This window comes from Oncorhynchus mykiss, chromosome 23, assembly GCF_013265735.2.
Source record: "Oncorhynchus mykiss isolate Arlee chromosome 23, USDA_OmykA_1.1, whole genome shotgun sequence".
NCBI classification, from domain to species: Eukaryota; Metazoa; Chordata; class Actinopteri; order Salmoniformes; family Salmonidae; genus Oncorhynchus; species Oncorhynchus mykiss.
The window spans coordinates 58449213-58468735 of NC_048587.1; the positions used below are offsets into that span (position 1 = coordinate 58449213).

The window sequence follows — 19523 nt, forward strand, 5'->3', positions numbered from 1 at the left end:
AATACAGACCTTATTATACTGACCTGTATATACTGACCTGTATTTACTGACCTGTATATACTGACCTGTATATACTGACCTGTATGTACTGACCTGTATGTACTGACCTGTATATACTGACCTGTATGTACTGACCTGTATGTACTGACCTGTATATACTGACCTGTATGTACTGACCTGTATATACTGACCTGTATGTACTGGCCTGTATATACTGACCTGTATGTACTGACCTGTATATGCTGACCTGTATATACTGACATGTATGTACTGACATGTGTATACTGACCTGTATATACTGACCTGTATGTACTGACCTGTAAATACCGACCTGTTTATACCGACCTGTAAACTGACCTGCGTAAACTGACCTGTATATACTGACCTGAATATACTGAGATGTATGTACTGACCTGTATATACTGACCCGTATATACTGACCTGTATATACTGACCTGTATATACTGACCTGAATATACTGAGATGTATGTACTGACCTGTCTATACTGACCTGTATATACTGACCTGTAAATACCGACCTGTTTATACCGACCTGTAAATACCGACCTGTATATACTGACCTGTATATACTGACCTGAATATACTGAGATGTATGTACTGACCTGTATATACTGACCTGTATATACTGACCTGAATATACTGAGATGTATGTACTGACCTGTATATACTGACATGTATGTACTGACCTGTATATACTGACATGTATATACTGACCTGTATATACTGACCTGTATATACTGACCTGAATATACTGAGATGTATGTACTGACCTGTATATACTGACCCGCATATACTGACCTGTATATACTGACCTGTATATACTGATCTGTATGTACTGACCTGTAAATACCGACCTGTATATACCGAACTGTAAATACTGACCTGTATGTACTGACCTGTAAATACCGACCTGTAAATACCGACCTGTTTATACTGACCTGTAAATACTGACCTGTATATACTGACCTGTAAATACTGACCTGTATGTACTGACCTGTAAATACTGACCTGTATGTACTGACCTGTAAATATCGACCTGTATATACTGACCTGTAAATACAGACCTTATTATACTGACCTGTATATACTGACCTGTATTTACTGACCTGTATATACTGACCTGTATATACTGACCTGTATGTACTGACCTGTATATACTGACCTGTATGTACTGACCTGTATGTACTGACCTGTATATACTGACCTGTATGTACTGACCTGTATATACTGACCTGTATGTACTGGCCTGTATATACTGACCTGTATGTACTGACCTGTATATGCTGACCTGTATATACTGACATGTATGTACTGACATGTGTATACTGACCTGTATATACTGACCTGTATATACTGACCTGTATGTACTGACCTGTATATACTCACCTGTATGTACTGACCTGTATATACTCACCTGTATGTACTGACCTGTATATACTGACATGTATGTACTGACATGTGTATACTGACATGTATATACTGACCTGTATGTACTGACCTGTAAATACTGACCTGTATGTACTGACCTGTATGTACTGACCTGTATATACTGACATGTATGTACTGACATGTGTATACTGACATGTATATACTGACCTGTATGTACTGACCTGTAAATACTGACCTGTATGTACTGACCTGTATGTACTGACCTGTATGTACTGACCTGTATATTCTGACCTGTATATACTGACCTGTATATGACCTGTATATACTGACCTGAATATACTGAGATGTATGTACTGACCTGTATATACTGACCTGTATATACTGACCTGAATATACTGAGATGTATGTACTGACCTGTATATACTGACCTGTATGTACTGACCTGTATATACTGAGATGTATGTACTGACCTGTAAATACTGACCTGTAAATACTGACCTGTTTATACCGACCTGTATATACTGACCTGTAAATACTGACCTGTATATACTGACCTGTTTATACCGACCTGTATATACTGACCTGTAAATACTGACCTGTATATACTGATCTGTATGTACTGACCTGTAAATACCGACCTGTTTATACCGACCTGTATATACTGACCTGTATATACTGACCTGAATATACTGAGATGTATGTACTGACCTGTATATACTGACCCGTATATACTGACCTGTATACTGACCTGTATATACTGACCTGAATATACTGAGATGTATGTACTGACCTGTATATACTGACATGTATATACTGACCTGTATATACTGACCTGTATATACTGACCTGAATATACTGAGATGTATGTACTGACCTGTATATACTGACCCGTATATACTGACCTGTATATACTGACCTGTATATACTGATCTGTATGTACTGACCTGTAAATACCGACCTGTTTATACCGAACTGTAAATACTGACCTGTATGTACTGACCTGTAAATACCGACCTGTAAATACCGACCTGTTTATACTGACCTGTAAATACTGACCTGTATATACTGACCTGTAAATACTGACCTGTATGTACTGACCTGTAAATACTGACCTGTATGTACTGACCTGTAAATATCGACCTGTATATACTGACCTGTAAATACAGACCTTATTATACTGACCTGTATATACTGACCAGTATTTACTGACCTGTATATACTGACCTGTATGTACTGACCTGTAAATACTGACCTGTATGTACTGACCTGTAAATATCGACCTGTATATACTGACCTGTAAATACAGACCTTATTATACTGACCTGTATATACTGACCAGTATTTACTGACCTGTATATACTGACCCGTATATACTGACCTGTATGTACTGACCTGTATGTACTGACCTGTATATACTGACCTGTATGTACTGACCTGTATGTACTGACCTGTATATACTGACCTGTATGTACTGACCTGTATATACTGACCTGTATGTACTGGCCTGTATATACTGACCTGTATGTACTGACCTGTATATACTGACATGTATGTACTGACATGTGTATACTGACATGTATATACTGACCTGTATGTACTGACCTGTAAATACTGACCTGTATGTACTGACCTGTAAATATCGACCTGTATATACTGACCTGTAAATACAGACCTTATTATACTGACCTGTATATACTGACCAGTATTTACTGACCTGTATATACTGACCCGTATATACTGACCTGTATGTACTGACCTGTATGTACTGACCTGTATATACTGACCTGTATGTACTGACCTGTATGTACTGGCCTGTATATACTGACCTGTATGTACTGACCTGTATATACTGACATGTATGTACTGACATGTGTATACTGACATGTATATACTGACCTGTATGTACTGACCTGTAAATACTGACCTGTATGTACTGACCTGTATGTACTGATCTGTATGTACTGACCTGTATATACTGACATGTATGTACTGACATGTGTATACTGACATGTATATACTGACCTGTATGTACTGACCTGTAAATACTGACCTGTATGTACTGACCTGTATGTACTGACCTGTATGTACTGACCTGTATATACTGACCTGTATGTACTGACCTGTATATACTGACCTGTATATACTGACCTGAATATACTGAGATGTATGTACTGACCTGTATATACTGACCTGTATATACTGACCTGAATATACTGAGATGTATGTACTGACCTGTATATACTGACCTGAATATACTGAGATGTATGTACTGACCTGTATATACTGACCTGTATGTACTGACCTGTATATACTGAGATGTATGTACTGACCTGTATATACTGACCTGTATATACTGACCTGAATATACTGACCTGTTTATACTGACCTGTATATACTGACTGATTTTATATACGACATTATGGACTAGACCTGACCGATTTTCTGACCTAGTCCATAGTGAAACTGTGTCCTACATATAAAGGGGCAAAGGATCATCTTGAAAATTCTCACACATATAAAACATAGTCAGTTTGTTAGAGAGGGTGTGGTTGTACCTTCAACAGGTTGAAGATCATCTACGGTGAGTTTCAAACTCTTTCCCCTCCTGAACACACGCACCGTGTGCCACTCGTTATCGTTCAGGTTCTGACCAGCAAAAATGGTCTCCGGACCCTTGCCTGTAGGATAGCCCAAACAGTGGTTAAGACACACACACCTCACCCAGACAGTGGTTTTAACACACACACCTTGCCCAAACAGTGGTTTCACGCACACCTCGGGACAGGGAGAAAAGAAACCTGAGTTAGTGCAGTGACAGGGTGTGTGTAGAAGGGTAGGGAGAGAGGGGGAGAGAGGGAGAGAAAATCCTGCTCTCGTATTTCTATGAGTGTTCTATTACTAACGTCACTAGGAGGCAGTAACGCGCCACCACAGTGCTGGCCTAGCTTGGCGCTACAGAAGGGCAAGATACTGAGAAACAAACGTAATATTTTTTAGTTATTGTTATATGGCATTTAAAACCGTACTCTGTTGTCACCTCAATCAAATTAATTGTATATAATAATATTGGGGGCAAAAAATTATAGTCATAACTTAAATAGTCTTAACTAAAACAACTCAATCAAATGAATTGTAAACAATTATGTTAAAGGATACTTTGGGATTTTGGCAATGAGGCCCTTAATCTACTTCCCCAGTCAGATGAACTCATGGATACCATTGTATGTCTCTGTAGCTTGGTTTACAATCAAATGTCGACAATCATTTTATAAAGTCTGCATAAAACAATATGTGCTTTTTCCCACCAGAGATGTTTCCATTAAACTGACTTTTTGCGGATAAAAGGCTGTGCGTGTTGACATAGTGCACATAAAAAAAAAACTTTTTGTATGACTTCTGAAGGTAATTGGTTGCACCAGATCTTACTGTATTTAGGGGCTTCATAGCAAAGGGGGTTAATACATATGCACACACCACTTTTCATTTTTTTTTTTTCATTTTTTTTTTTTAAACAAGTAATTTTTTTCATTTCAATTCACCAATTTGGACTATTTTGTGTATGTCCATTTCATGAAATCAAAATCAATTTAAATTACAGGTTGTAATGCAAAAATAAATTAAAAATACCAAGGGGGGTGAATACTTTTGCAAAGCACTATATATGGAGATAGTTTAGTGCCAAAAATAAGGGTTTAAATATATATATATATATATATATATATATATATATATATATATAAAAAACATAAAAAATGGTTTTCTGATCTGCGTATGTAGTTAGTACTTCCTGTATTTCAATTTGTGAACCAATGCTAACTACTGTTAATGCAATGACTGGAAGTCTTTGGGGATCTACTAGCATGCTAGCAGATACTGTACTCATAGATTTCCAGTCATTGTGTTACCGGTTGTTAGCATTGACTCACGAAACTACTTCTAACTTCCTTCATACTTGAAACAACCCAATATTTCTATCCAACCATTTCATGTGGACGAATTACCTGACGTATGATGACGGTAGTACATTTTTTTGTTCGACATGGTGGGATATTTTTGTGTCGGTAAAATTAATTATGCGAGAAATGGTGGAAACGCCGGTGGAAACGCCTTAATGCACAAATATTGATATAATAACCATCATATCGAATGGTGAACTTGTGTTGTCCTGCCACTATAACTCAGGAAAGCATGCAGTTTATTAGACTACAGATGAAATAAGTTATGATGAACCTCACAGGGTGGTAAAAGTGTACGGTGATCTTGATGCTCCTTTCCAATAAATATTGAGGGTATTATTTTCCTCCGGCACATTGGCTAACCTGCCACCTGCATTGTGTCCCACCACACGCCAACCCCTCTTTTACGCTACTGCTACTCTCTGTTCATCATCTATGCATAGTCACTTTAACCATTTCTACATGTACATACTACCTCAATCAGCTTGACTAACCAGTGTCTGTATGTAGCCTCGCTACTGTCTATAGCCTGTCTTTTTACTGTTGTTTTATTTCTTTACTTACCTACTGTTCACCTAACACTTTTTTTGCACTATTGGTTATAGCCTGTAAGCAAGCATTTCACTGTAAGGTTGTATTTGGCGGAAGTGACAAATAAACTTAGATTTTGACTTGATGTAGACCAATGAGCTCTCCAAACAGGTCAGGGGCAATGTTGTGGAGAAGTACAGATCAGGGTTGGGTTATAAAAAAATCTAACTTTGAACATCACACGGAGCACCATTAAATCCATTATTCAAAAATGGAAAGAATATGGAACCACAACAAACCTGCCAAGAGAGGGCCGCCCACCAAAACGGACCAGGCAAGGAGGCTATTAATCAGAGAGGCAACAAAGAGACCAAAGATAACCCTGAAGGAGCTGCAAAGCTCCAAATTGGAGATTGGAGTATCTGTCCATAGGACCACTATAAGCCGTACACTCCACAGAGCTCGGCTTTATGGAAGACTGGCTAGAAAAAAGCCATTGCTTAAAGAAAAAAATAAGCAAACATGTTTTCCAAATGCATATCAGAGACTCCCCAAACATATGGAAGAAGGAACTCTGGTCAGATGAGACTAAAACTGAGCTTTTTGGCCATCAAGGAAAACGTTATGTCTCATGCAAACCCAACACCTCTCATCAACTTAAGAACACCATCCCCACAGTGAAGCATGGTGGTGGCAGCATCTTGCTGTGGGGATGTTTTTCATCGGCAGGGACTGGCAAACTGGTCAGAATTGAAGGAATGATGGATGGCGCTAAATATAGGGAAATTCTTGAGGGAAATTGGTTAAAGTCTTCCAGAGATTTGAGACTGGGACGGAGGTTCACCTTCCAGCCGGACGATGACCCTAAGCATACTGCTAAAGCAACACTTGTGTGGTTTAAGGTGAAACATTTAAAAGACTTGGAATGGCCTACTCAAAGTCCAGACCTCAATCCAATTGAGAATCTGTGGTATGACTTTTGCCGTACACCAAAGGAATCCATCCAACTTGAAGGAGCTGGTGCAGTTTTGCCTTGAAGAATGGGCAAAAATCCCAGTGGCTAGATGTGCCAAGATTATAGAGACATACCCCAAGAGACTTGCAGCTGTAATTGCTGCAAAATATGGCTCTACAAAGTATTGACTTTGAATAGTTTTTTTGGTCTTATTTCTTGTTCGTTTCACAATAAAAATATTTTGCGTCTTCAAAGTGGTATGCATGTTGTGTAAATCAAATGATACAAACCCCGCAAAACATTCAATTTTAATTCCAGGTTCCAAAAGTTAAAAGGGAATAGGCAACAAAATTTGAAAAATGCCAAGGGGGGTGAATACTTTTGCAAGCCACTGTATACTAAACTTCCATTAATTTGTTAAACTAGTACCAGGGGATCTTCAGACGAGTGTTGTGAGGCCTGTCGGTGTCAAAGAGCAACGAAAGGGACATGTATAGTACCAGTCTAAAGTTTGGAACACCTACTCATTACAGGGTATTTCTTGATTTTTACTATTTTCTATATTGTAAAATAATTGTGAAGACATCACAACTATGAAATAACACATATGGAATCATGTAGTAACTAAAAAAGTGTTCAACAAATCAAAATAAATTTTATATTTGAGATTCTTCAAATAGCCACCCTTTGCCGAGATGACAGTTTTGCACACTCTTGACATTCTCTCAACCAGCTTCATGAATTAGTCACCTAGAATGCATTTCAATTAACCGGTGTGCCTTCTTAAACGTTAATTTGTGGAATTTCTTTACTTCTTAATGCATTTGAGCCAATCAGTTGTGTTGTGACAAGGTAGGGGTGGTATACAGAAGTATACAGTATACAGTAGTCACCCTTAGCCTTGATGACAGCTTTGCACACTCTTGGCATCTTGCTGTCCGTGAGTCTCACCTCACGTGTAGCCAAAACTTTTTGGAAGCTACAGACAGAAGTTGGCAGATAGGCTGTAAAAACTTCAGTCTCATCTTTCCATAGAGGTGTCATACTAGTTTGTAGGCCAAACCATTCGGACAATACAGATGATTTAGTGAGAAGACCGATTTTTGGGATGTCTCATGGTTTGACAAACACCGCTCTGGCTCTGCCACCTTTCACCACAGATGTCTCATGGTCTGACAAACACCGCTCTGGCTCTGCCACCTTTCACCACAGATGTCTCATGGTCTGACAAACACCGCTCTGGCTCTGCCACCTTTCACCACAGATGTCTTATGGTCTGACAAACACCGCTCTGGCTCTGTCACCTTTCACCACAGATGTCTCATGGTCTGACAAACACCGCTCTGGCTCTGCCACCTTTCACCACAGATGTCTCATGGTCTGACAAACACCGCTCTGGCTCTGTCTATCTCTGTCACCTCTACCTCTGTCACCAGTGTGACATCGGCAGAGAAGTGGAGAACTACACCTCCTCTCCTCTGACACAGCATCAGGACATGACACTGGAGGTAAGGCAGGACATGATGCTGTTGTGAATGTGGCTAATTTACTTAATGTGAGAGTTTGAAAGTATATACACTATATATTTTTGAGATTATATACACATACACACACATAGACACACATATAGACACACACACTCACAATCAACATGTTCATAGTCAGTGCAGGAGCCACAGTCAGTGTATATCAAATGATGTCCTGCCATCTGGCACAATATGAATATCTCCTCTCCAGCAGAAGATATGACTGCATACATTCGGAATCAGAGCCTGAATTTGACCCAATTGGAACACTGATCATTTGGTTTTCTCTTAAAGCCATACTGTCTCCAGATTCAGAGAAATGTTAGGGTCCCAACATTGGGCAATGTGATTGTATGAAATCTCTGACATGTCCTGGACCTTACACCAAAGACTTGAGTGGTTCCAACTCATACCGTGTGTCACTCACACAAGGAACATGTATCCTGCTGAACCCCCTCCTGCTATCTTTTTTCTTTCTCCTCCACCTTTTCCTCCTCCTCCTCTTCCTCCTCCTCCTCTTCCACCTCCTCCTTGTCTCTCTGCCACAAGGACAGAGGGATGAAAGGCAAAGATCAAGCCATCCTTTCAAGTGCTCCAAATCCCTCCATCCCCTTATTTCATATTTTGCTCTCTCACCCTATCCCCATTCTCCAGGAGCCTGGTTTCTATCCTGCCCTGGCCTTGGTGTGTTGTTTAGTGCTTACAAAGCAAAATTGTGCTTCGGAGGTGGAGTATAGTAGCCCAGTGCTCCAGCTGCCTGTGATTTGCATACACATTGCATTGAGGCTTTGAAGATTTCAGAGAAAGAGGAAATGAAATAAATAGCTGTAAGTTGGTTGAGTGGAATGAACCTGCTCACCGAATGGATCCAGGGGGGAGTGAAGACAGTGGAACCAAGCCATCTGCAGCTTGGGGTGTTTCATATTGAGTATGGTTACATGCACACAATAATATGATGATTGTGTATAGTCAGATGAATATAACAGTTTGATTAAAATGTTTACATCGTTTGAACGAATAACAATTTCCCAAATTATCCTGTTTCCATGAACACATTTGAAATCAGGCCACCTGATGGGACTTTTGATAAATGTAGAAAATCCCCAATCAAAATAAATGTTCTACCACAGAGACCATGTTATTTTTGGGAAACCTACTTGATTCTGAGTTTGGATATATAAAGCGTGTATGTGAAAACTACTTATAAGATGCATACTTTCAGTTGTTCTGAAGTCACTTCACTCTCGATAAAGAGGGAGGCTCTTGGCTGATGCTAGCACATGCACAGATAAAATACACTGCTGGAACCCAGATTAAGGTGTTACCATGATCAAATCATTTGTATAGAGAGGAGGGATGAAGAAACCAGGAATAGAGAGGAGGGATGAAGAAACCAGGAATAGAGAGGAGGAATGAAGGAACTAGGAATAGAGAGGAGGGATGAAGAAGCCAGGAATAGAGAGGAGGGATGAAGGAACTAGGAATAGAGAGGAGGGATGAAGGAACTAGGAATAAAGAGGGGGGATGAAGGAACTAGGAATAGAGAGGAGGAATGAAGAAACTAGGAATAGAGAGGTGGGATGAAGGAACTAGGAATAGAGAGGAGGGATGAAGGAACTAGGAATAGAGAGGAGGGATGAAGGAACTAAGAATAGAGAGGAGGGATGAAGGAACTAAGAATAGAGAGGAGGGATGAAGGAACTAAGAATAGAGAGGAGGGGTGAAGGAACTAGGAATAGAGAGGAGGGATGAAGGAACTAGGAATAGAGAGGAGGGATGAAGGAACTAGGAATAGAGAGGAGGGATGAAGGAACTAAGAATAGAGAGGAGGGATGAAGGAACTAAGAATAGAGAGGAGGGGTGAAGGAACTAGGAATAGAGAGGAGGGATGAAGGAACTAGGAATAGAGAGGAGGAATGAAGGAACCAGGAATAGAGAGGAGGGATGAAGGAATTAGGGTATAGGTTCCAGGTAAATAATGGCTGGATGGGTAACAGGACAGCCAGAGGTTACTACTGTATCCCACCACCACAATGTCATTTGGAGAGACAGAGAGAGGAACATGTCACTACACTACAGCAGGATTAGACCCAAGCAGGCCATTCTAAAAGAGTGGTTTGTTGTCACTGAAGACCATGTGCAGCAAAAAGGGTATGTTGTTGAATGTTGTCAAGATAACTTTGGCACACATTAGCATTGACAAACCTTTAGAAGCTGTGACATTTACATCCAATGTCAGGCATCGGTGTTGTTTGTTTGCATGCAAATGTTCTTGGCTATACAGCACATGCCAATCCAATATCACCCCAGTTCACAGACTACATTCATACTCTGCAATCCTGTCAAATACATTTGCATAATCTGGGGTCTTTCTGTAATTGCTTTGAACAATAACTGTGTGGGTCTGTGTGCGTGCGTGCTCATGTGTGTGTGTGTGTGAGATAGAAGGACAGACAGAGTGTGTGAGAGTGAGAAAGACAGAGAGATAGAGGAAGAGAGAGAGGGAGAGAGGGACTGAGAGAGAGGGACAGACAGTGTGTCTGTGTGTGTGTGTGTGTGTGTGTGTGTGTGTGTGTGTGTGTGTGTGTGTGTGTGTGTGTGTGTGTGTGTGTGTGTGAGAGAGAGAGAGAGAGAGAGAGAGACACAGACAGACAGACAGACAGACAGACAGACAGACAGACAGACAAGCAAAAAACAACAATCCACCTGACTGTGTGTGTGTGTGTGTGTGTGTGTGTGTGTGTGTGTGTGTGTGTGTGTGTGTGTGTGTGTGTGTGTGCGTGCCTGTGAGTGTGTGTGTGTGTGTGTATTTTTAGCTTGTCTTCTGTCAGTGCCTGTTCAGTTTTAAATTTGAAGTGGCAGCAATTTCTTAAGGCAGAGCTGAGGCCGCCCACGGGAAGAGAGCCTAGGACCCCTCATTGACAGTGATGTGTTCTTTGAGTCCGTTCTGAACATGATTTTCCTCCATAAAGCTGTCCAGAGATGCCGCGAACTGACAACACTGAATGACGCAATACCATATTAAGTGGTTTGAACAAATAATTAGCAGAGAAAATGAAGAAAAAACATACATATTGTCAACTTCGTCAACAACAAAGAAATTCTAATGTCAACCTTGTCAGAGTGCTAAAAATCTGATAGAATGGCTATGCTTTTATTGGGGACTTTCAAATTAATAACTGTCCATATTTACAAATGTTTGTATTGAAGTTTATTTTTAGAGGCAAAACATATGTCTGTTTTGAGAATCTGTTGTCAAGTCTGTCAGTGGCTTGTCAACCTTAAGATCGATTTTCTTTGTCGATACTCTGATAAAATGCTGTAATCACTGTTCTGAGATATATGCTTAAACAAGTGAAGCATTTACTGTGCTAGACCTAAGGGATAACGCTTGTGTCACACCCTGACCTTAGTATTCTTTGTTTTCCTTGTTATTTTGGTTAGGTCAGGGTGTGACATGGGTGATGTATGTGTTTTTGTCTTGTCTAGGGGTTTTGTATGTTTATGGGGAGGTTTCCTTTCTAGGTATATTGTATGTCTATGGTTACCTAGATTGGTCCTCAATTAGAGGCAGCTGTCTATCATTGTCTCTGATTGGGAACCATATTTAGGCAGCCATATTCTGTGGGTACTTTGTGGGTGTTGGTTTCCGTGTCTGTGTTTTTTCACCACACGGTACTGTTTCGGTTTTGTCATTTCACGTATGTGTTTATTGTTTTTGTATTTCATAGTGTTCAGTGTTTTTGTTATTAAAAACAATATGGACACTTACCACGCTGCGTTTTGGTCCGATCCCTGCTACACCTCCTCTTCAGATGAAGAGGAGGAAAACCCTTACAGCTTGTCTTATCAATGCAGTTTCATGTTGTAAATCTAGAAAAACATGCCAAAATGCTAACATAATTAACTCTGGAATATATAATAGGGCTATAAAACAAAAATACATTTGGAGATTTGTATTACATATTTGCATAATCTAATGTTAGAATGAAACAATCCAAAAATAAATAGGTTGTTATTTTATATAGTATGATAGCTAATATGTAGGATTAACAAAATAAGATTGTACCATCTTTCAAGAGTCCGTGAGCACTAAAACAGCAACATTTTCTCTCAGCCTCGTGGCAAAATGTGTAAAATGGCATGATATTAGCTGTAAAACTGCAAAAAAAGATATAGGGGGGGGGTTGTGAAATTGTGCTACGCCACTATTTCTAAATCTATCTAAATAGAGGATGGAAACTGTAAGATGAATAGAGGATGGTAACCTTAACTAATAGAGGATGGTAACTGTAACTAATAGAGGATGGTAACCTTAACTAATAAAGGATGGTAACTGTAACTAATAGGATGGTAACTGTAACTAATAGAGGATGGTAACGGTAACTAATAGAGGATGGTAACTGTAACTAATAGAGGATAGTAACTCTAACTAATAGAGGATGGTAACTGTAACTAATAGAGGATTGTAACTGTAACTAATAGAGGATAGTAACTCTAACTAATAGAGGATGGTAACTCTAACTAATAGAGGATGGTAAATTGAATTAATTTGAGGATAGTAACTGTACTTAAATAGAGGATGGTAACTGTAACTTCAAAAAATAAATGTAAATGGGAAAGTGGTGCGTGCATATGTTTTCGCCCCCTTTGCAATGAAACCACTAAATATGCAACCAATTACCTTCGGAAGTCACATAATTTGTTAAACAAAGTCAACCTGTGTGCAATCAAAGGGTCACATGATCTGTCACATGATCTCAGTAGATAATGTTCTGAAAGGCTACAGAAACTGCAATACCACTAAGCAAGTGGCACCACCAAGCCAACGGCACTATGAAGACCAAGGTCCAAACAGGTCAGGGACAAAGTTGTGGAGAAGTACAGCTCAGAGTTGGGTTGCATCAAAATATCTGAAACTTTGAACATCCCACAGAGCGCCATTAAATCAATTATAAAAAAATGGAAAGAATATGGCACCACAACAAACCTGCCAAGAGAGGGCCGCCCACCAAATCTCACGGACCAGACAAGGAGGCTATTAATCAGAGAGGCAACAAAGAGACCAAATATAACCCTGAAGGAGCTGCAAAGCTCCACAGCAGAGTTTGGAGAATCTGTTCACTGGACAGCTTCAAACTGTACACTACACAGAGTTGGGCTTTACGGAAGAGTGGCCAGAATAAAGCCATTGCGTAAGAAAAAAATGGCAAAAGGCATGTGGGAGACTCCCCAAATATATGGTCAGATGAGAATAAAATTGAGCATTTTGGCAATCAAGAAAAATGCTATGTCTGGTGCAAACCCAACACCTCTCATCCTCCCGAGAACACCATCCCCACAGTGAAGCATGGTGGTGGCAGAATCATTCTGTTGGTAGGTTTTTCATCAGCAGTGACTGGGAAACTGGTCAGAATTAAAGGCATGATGGATGGCACTAAATACAGGGAAATTCTTGAGGGAAACCTGCTTCAGTCTTCCAGAGATTTGAGACTTGGACGGAGGTTCACCTTCCAGCAGGACAATGATGCAAAGCATAGTGCTAAAGCAACACTTGAGTGGTTTAAGGGGAAACATTTAAATGTCTACAATGGCCTAGTCGAAGCCCAGACCTCAATCCAATTGAGAATATGTGGTATGACTTAAAGATTGCTGTACATCAGCGGAACCCATCCAACTTGAAGGAGCTGGAGCAGTTTTGCCTTGAAGAATGGGCAAAACTCCCAGTGGCTAGATGTGCCAAGCTTATAGAGACATACCCAAAGAGAGTTGCAGCTGTAATTGCTGCAAAAGGTGGATATACAAAGTATTGACTTTGGGGGGGTGAATAGCTATGCACGCTAAAGTTTTCTGTTTTTATGTCTTAGTTATTGTTTGTTTCACAAAACAAATATTTTGCATCTTCAACATGGTAGGCATGTTGTGTAAATAAAATGATACAAACAATTATACATTTTAATTCCAGGTTGTAAGGCAACAAAATAGGAAAAAAGCCAAGGAGGTGAATACTTTCGCAAGCCACTGTTCAGGACCAGATTCCTCTTTATCATGTCCATTGATGCCAGGCTCGGGTTCTGAGCTCTTCACCACACCTTCCACCTAATATAACTTGTCCTCTTTCACTTCCATTTCATCTCCAGAACTCAGACTGACACATAGCTGTTTACTCTTGACACCAACCATCTTCAACACCCCATCTACATTTTTCTCACCATCTTCCTCAAATTCAAATCCATGCTCTGCATTCCTTATTCACTTCAACCTCATTCAATTAAATTTTCCCCTCCATTCCTCCTCAGAATCCACATTTTTGTGTCTCTATCCTAATATTCCTCTTCTCCCGACTTTGCTTGCAGCCCGGTGGCATACCGACGTACCTCCATCTCATAATGATTCTGCTCACCACAGAACCGTGTCTTCCCTGGGAGCTAACAATTTGAGAGCATGAGTGGTGGCCACACACAGAAAAACGGCCCCCAAACTCAACTCTGTTCTACTCCTGTCGCGGAAGAAAGACAAGCACTACTTGTGGGCTCCTTCTCATTAGTTAATCAGGGACCTGAGCCACACACCCCCATACCTAAGGAACACTGTACTCAGATATTGTGCAGGAGATTCAAGCCAGCAATGTGGGAGGACAGGTGCCACAGGCTGTTCCCAGCCACAACACTACCTCTGCCATGTTTGGGGAGAGGGGGTCGGATAAGTGTCCCACTGCTCGGGATGAGTCGACCGAGGTGTGAGTGCATACCAATGGTTTCCGGTATGAGGGCGTTACTCATTAAGCTTTCTCCAGATGTGGCCTGCTATGACGTGACTGCAGAGGCCACAACTACAGTATAAGAACCCAATGATGTCAAAGCCAAAGTGACGAATGTTCGACTCCAAACAACCATGGACTCTAGATTGTGTGTGATGTGAGTTTGCCCGTCCTGTCCTTGTGTTTTGTTCTGTGTTGCTTTTAACCTGTAAGTGTCACGATCGTTTGTAGAAATGGACAAAGGCGCAGCCAATGTTGAGTTCCACATCATTTATTAATTGTGAAACTTCACAAAAACAATAAACTAACAACGAACCGTGACTACAGAAGTGCTACATACACTTACTCAAAATACAATATCCCACAACCCACAGGTGGACAAAAGGATACCTAAATATAATCCCCAATTAGAGACAATGATTGCCAGCTGCCTCTAATTGGGAATCATACAAAATCAAGAACATAGAAAAACAAAACTAGAAACCCACATAGAAATAATAAACTAGACGAACCCCCCAGTCACACCCTGACCCCCCAGTCACACCCTGACCATAGGTGCAGAGGAAGGCTCCTGCCATGGAGCTGGACTGGACACAGTGTTTGGAAGCTCCGGACAGTTGATCTGACGCTGGAGGTTCCGGACTGTTGACCTGACGCTGGAGGTTCCGGACCGTTGACCTGACGCTGGAGGTTCCGGGCCGTTGACCTGAAGCTGGAGGTTCCGGACCGTTGACCTGAAGCTGGAGGTGCCGGACCGTTGACCTGACGCTGGAGGTTCCGGACCGTTGACCTGACGCTGGAGGTTCCGGACCGTTGACCTGACGCTGGAGGTTCCAGACCATTGACCGTCGCTGGAGGCTCTGGACTGGGAACTGTCACCGGAAGCTCTGGACTGGGAACCGTTGCCGGAAGCTCTGGACTGGGAACTGTCGCCGGAAGCTCTGGACTGGGGATTGTAGCAGGAAGCCTGGTGTATGCATGCCCAATTTTTCAGTTTTTGATTTGTCAAAAAAGTTTGAAATATCCAATAAATGTCGTTCCACTTCATGATTGTGTCCCACTTGTTGTTGATTCTTCACAAAAAAATACAGTTTTATATCTTTATGTTTGAAGCCTGAAATGTGGCAAAAGGTCGCAAAGTTCAAGGGGGCCGAATACTTTCGCAAGGCACTGTATATATATATATATATATATATATATATATATATATATATATATATATATACGTTGCCCAGTACGTCCTGTGCAACGTACAGAATGTGCACAGCATTCTTAATTGCATTTAATTTACCATATAGATAGGTATTACAAATCTTCATTGGCATGCATAGGTAATGTTATAGAATTGCCTAACTGTTATTGCAAACCATTTGTGTAAATTATTTTTGATGCCCCTAATACACCAGGCTATAGATATACATTGAGTGTACAAAACATGAAGAACACCTTCCTTTCACCTGGATTCCCCTGGTCAGTCTATGTCATGGAAAGAGCAGGTGCCCTTAACATGTTGTATACTCAGTGTACATTCCTTTATATTGTGACCACTCGGGTGACTCCACCATCCCCCCAGAGAAAAGTAGCACTGGATGCAGAATGGCTTGAGACAATCTGGATGGAGGAGATGGAGCTCACTATTTCCTGTTGTTTGGAGTGTGTTTCTCCATAACCTAACAAGAGGGTGTGAAGGTCAACTCTCAGGTAAAAACCTGGTGACATTGTGTGTATGCTGTATGCTGTACGGAAAACAGGAAACCAAGGCTCATATTTTCTGACTCTTCAGGACTCTTCTCCCATCAATAATTCATAAACGTCTCTGAATAATAAATACAAGGACAAATTCCCTCCCAAAATATTTGCAATGTTAACTCCGTAGCACTACACTCACATGTCCTCTTCCTCTCTCTCCCTCCCTCCCATGACTGTCCCCTCCCTCCCTCCCTCTACATCCATTCCTTCTTACCTCCCTCCCTCTCTCTTCCATCCCTCCTTCCCTCCTGGCAGCCCTACTATCGCCAATCCCTCTCTCTCTGCTCTGTGAGGCAGGTTAATGAGAATAATAAAAGCCTGCTCTGTATTTCCTCTCCGCTTTGAAAAGCCTCATCAATTTACCGAGATGGACTGAGGAAGAAGGAATGAAATAAAAAATAATAGACCTGGAGAGAAAGGTAAAACGGAGAGAAAGGTAAATCATTTACAGAAAAAAAGAAAATGAGGGGAACGGGGATAATGATGCATGGCTAAAACACCTCTGTTTCATATCAGCCTGTTTTAATTTAGAGTTGTCAAGGCTGGTAATTAGAGACAACAGAGTGTGAACAATCACAGTTGACTGCCATTTTGGGGGTTCTCATTCATTCTAACCCCTCCCTCCCTCTCCTTCCTCTATCCCTCCATTCCTTCTCTCCCTTCTCCCTCCCCTTCCCCAGCAGTCAGTGCTCTGGAAGATAATAGATTCACACTGCCTGAGGCCCATTACATTCTATACATACATTCCATGATCTCCCATAGCCTGTATGCAATGCACTGGTCTGCTCACTGGTCTTTATGATACATAATGTATATCTAAGGTATAGGTAATTGATTGAAATCATATTGCTAATGTGTTTTTAAAATAGTGATTTTTCCCCATTAGCTGTTGGGAAGAAAAAAAATGAAATATTGCACATCTTAGCCAACCTGGTCTGAAAACATATGACATCAATATACCATTTACCTACGTAAATATTCTACTTTCTGGCACACATGAACTTAGACAACATACATGCAGGTAATATTTTAAACAAACGGCATCTTTTAAGGCTTCATAAACCCCTTAGAAGCCTATATAGATGTAGTTTGTTTAAAGGGGATTTCCATTCATGAATAAGAAACATTGTGAATACAGATAAAAGACAGTAGAACAGTATTTTAACAGGATTATTAAAAGTGAGCAGTCTTTACTTACTGGTGGTACAGTTAATCTTGATACAGTCTAGATGGGGGAGAACAGATGAGATGTCACATCATCCTTCATTATGACAGCTGCAGACAATGTTAAAGCAAAACAACCCACCCCTCTGGGGACGACACACGGACACAGGGACCACAGCATGATGCTCTCCACCATGGCCCTCTCCTCCTACACACCTGACTGAGGTAAGAGTGACTGGGGTGTGGTAGGAAGAGCATGGCAACTACTACTTTACAATGCCAGTTATTTCTGTCAGCAAAGGGCCTTTCACAATGCTGTTATTTAGCCAATCACTAGGTTAAATATGGCTGAACCGGAAAGCCTTGACTGACCAACCTATAACTTGATCAACATGTGAATATTTTGAGTAGAAGATTTGAAGATTTGTATTTTATTTCATTTGAAAAGTAACACAAACTAATTAACGTGAGGCAGATGTCAAATTAAACATTTCCTGGTTAAAAGTGCCAAATAAAATGGTGTCCTTGACAGAGGAGGTGGTTTAGTCTGTACAATAAGAGAGTATCAGAATATGGTCATGGTCAAGCTGGGCCACTCGGTAGGGATGCTGGGTGCTCTAACATCTTAGATGTAGGATGGGCCATTCAAAGACGCCATGCCTCAAATTGACAGCTGTCCTCTCTCTCAAAGCTGTGAAGAACAGTGGACTTTTTTTTAACCAATTCAAAGAATTAGTACTGACTATCAGGCTTTTCTCACTGCACACTACTACCACTACTACTACTACTACCACGAATGTTATCGCTACCGCTACTATCACTACTACCACTACTACTACTACTACCACTACTACTACTACTACTACTACTACTACTACTACCACTACTACTACTACTACTACTACTACTACTACTACTACCAGTACTACTACTACTACCAATACTATCACTACTACCACTACTACCAATACAATCAACACCGCTACAATCACTACTACCACTACTACTACTACTACTGCTACTACTGGTACTACTACTACCACTACTACTACTATTACCACTGCTACTGCTACTACTGCTACAGCTACTATCACTACTATTACTTCTACTGCTACTACCACTACCAATGTTACTAATACTGCAACTACTGCTACTAATACCATCTACTAATACTATGATGACTACTAGTACTACAGCTACTAACACTACTACTACACCTACTGACTAACACAACTACTACTAATAATGCTAGTACTATCACTACCACTACTACTACTATGCTACTACTACTACTACTATCACTACTACATACTACTTCTACTACAACAACTACTACTATCACCACTACTACTACTAATATTAATAATAATATCACTCTCACTACTACTACTACTACTACTAATAATAATAATAATACTACTAATAATAATACTACTGCTACTTACTGCTTCTTCTACTACTACTACTACTAC

The 19523-nt window shown here is 40.5% G+C and overlaps 1 protein-coding gene across 8 annotated transcripts in view; it reads right to left on the bottom strand.

Annotated features, from left to right (window-relative positions):
• The window catches only part of LOC110503044 (neurexin-1a), a 738556-nt gene that overhangs the window by 420555 nt on the left and 298478 nt on the right, over window positions 1–19523 (bottom strand). For all 8 annotated transcript variants that reach the window (XM_036960888.1, XM_036960884.1, XM_036960883.1 and 5 more), the window contains 2 exons: window positions 18086–18112; window positions 3966–4088 (listed from right to left, as the gene is read on the bottom strand). In XM_036960888.1, the coding sequence (XP_036816783.1) occupies window positions 3966–4088; window positions 18086–18112 (150 nt within the window). The remainder of the gene's footprint in view (window positions 1–3965; window positions 4089–18085; window positions 18113–19523) is intronic.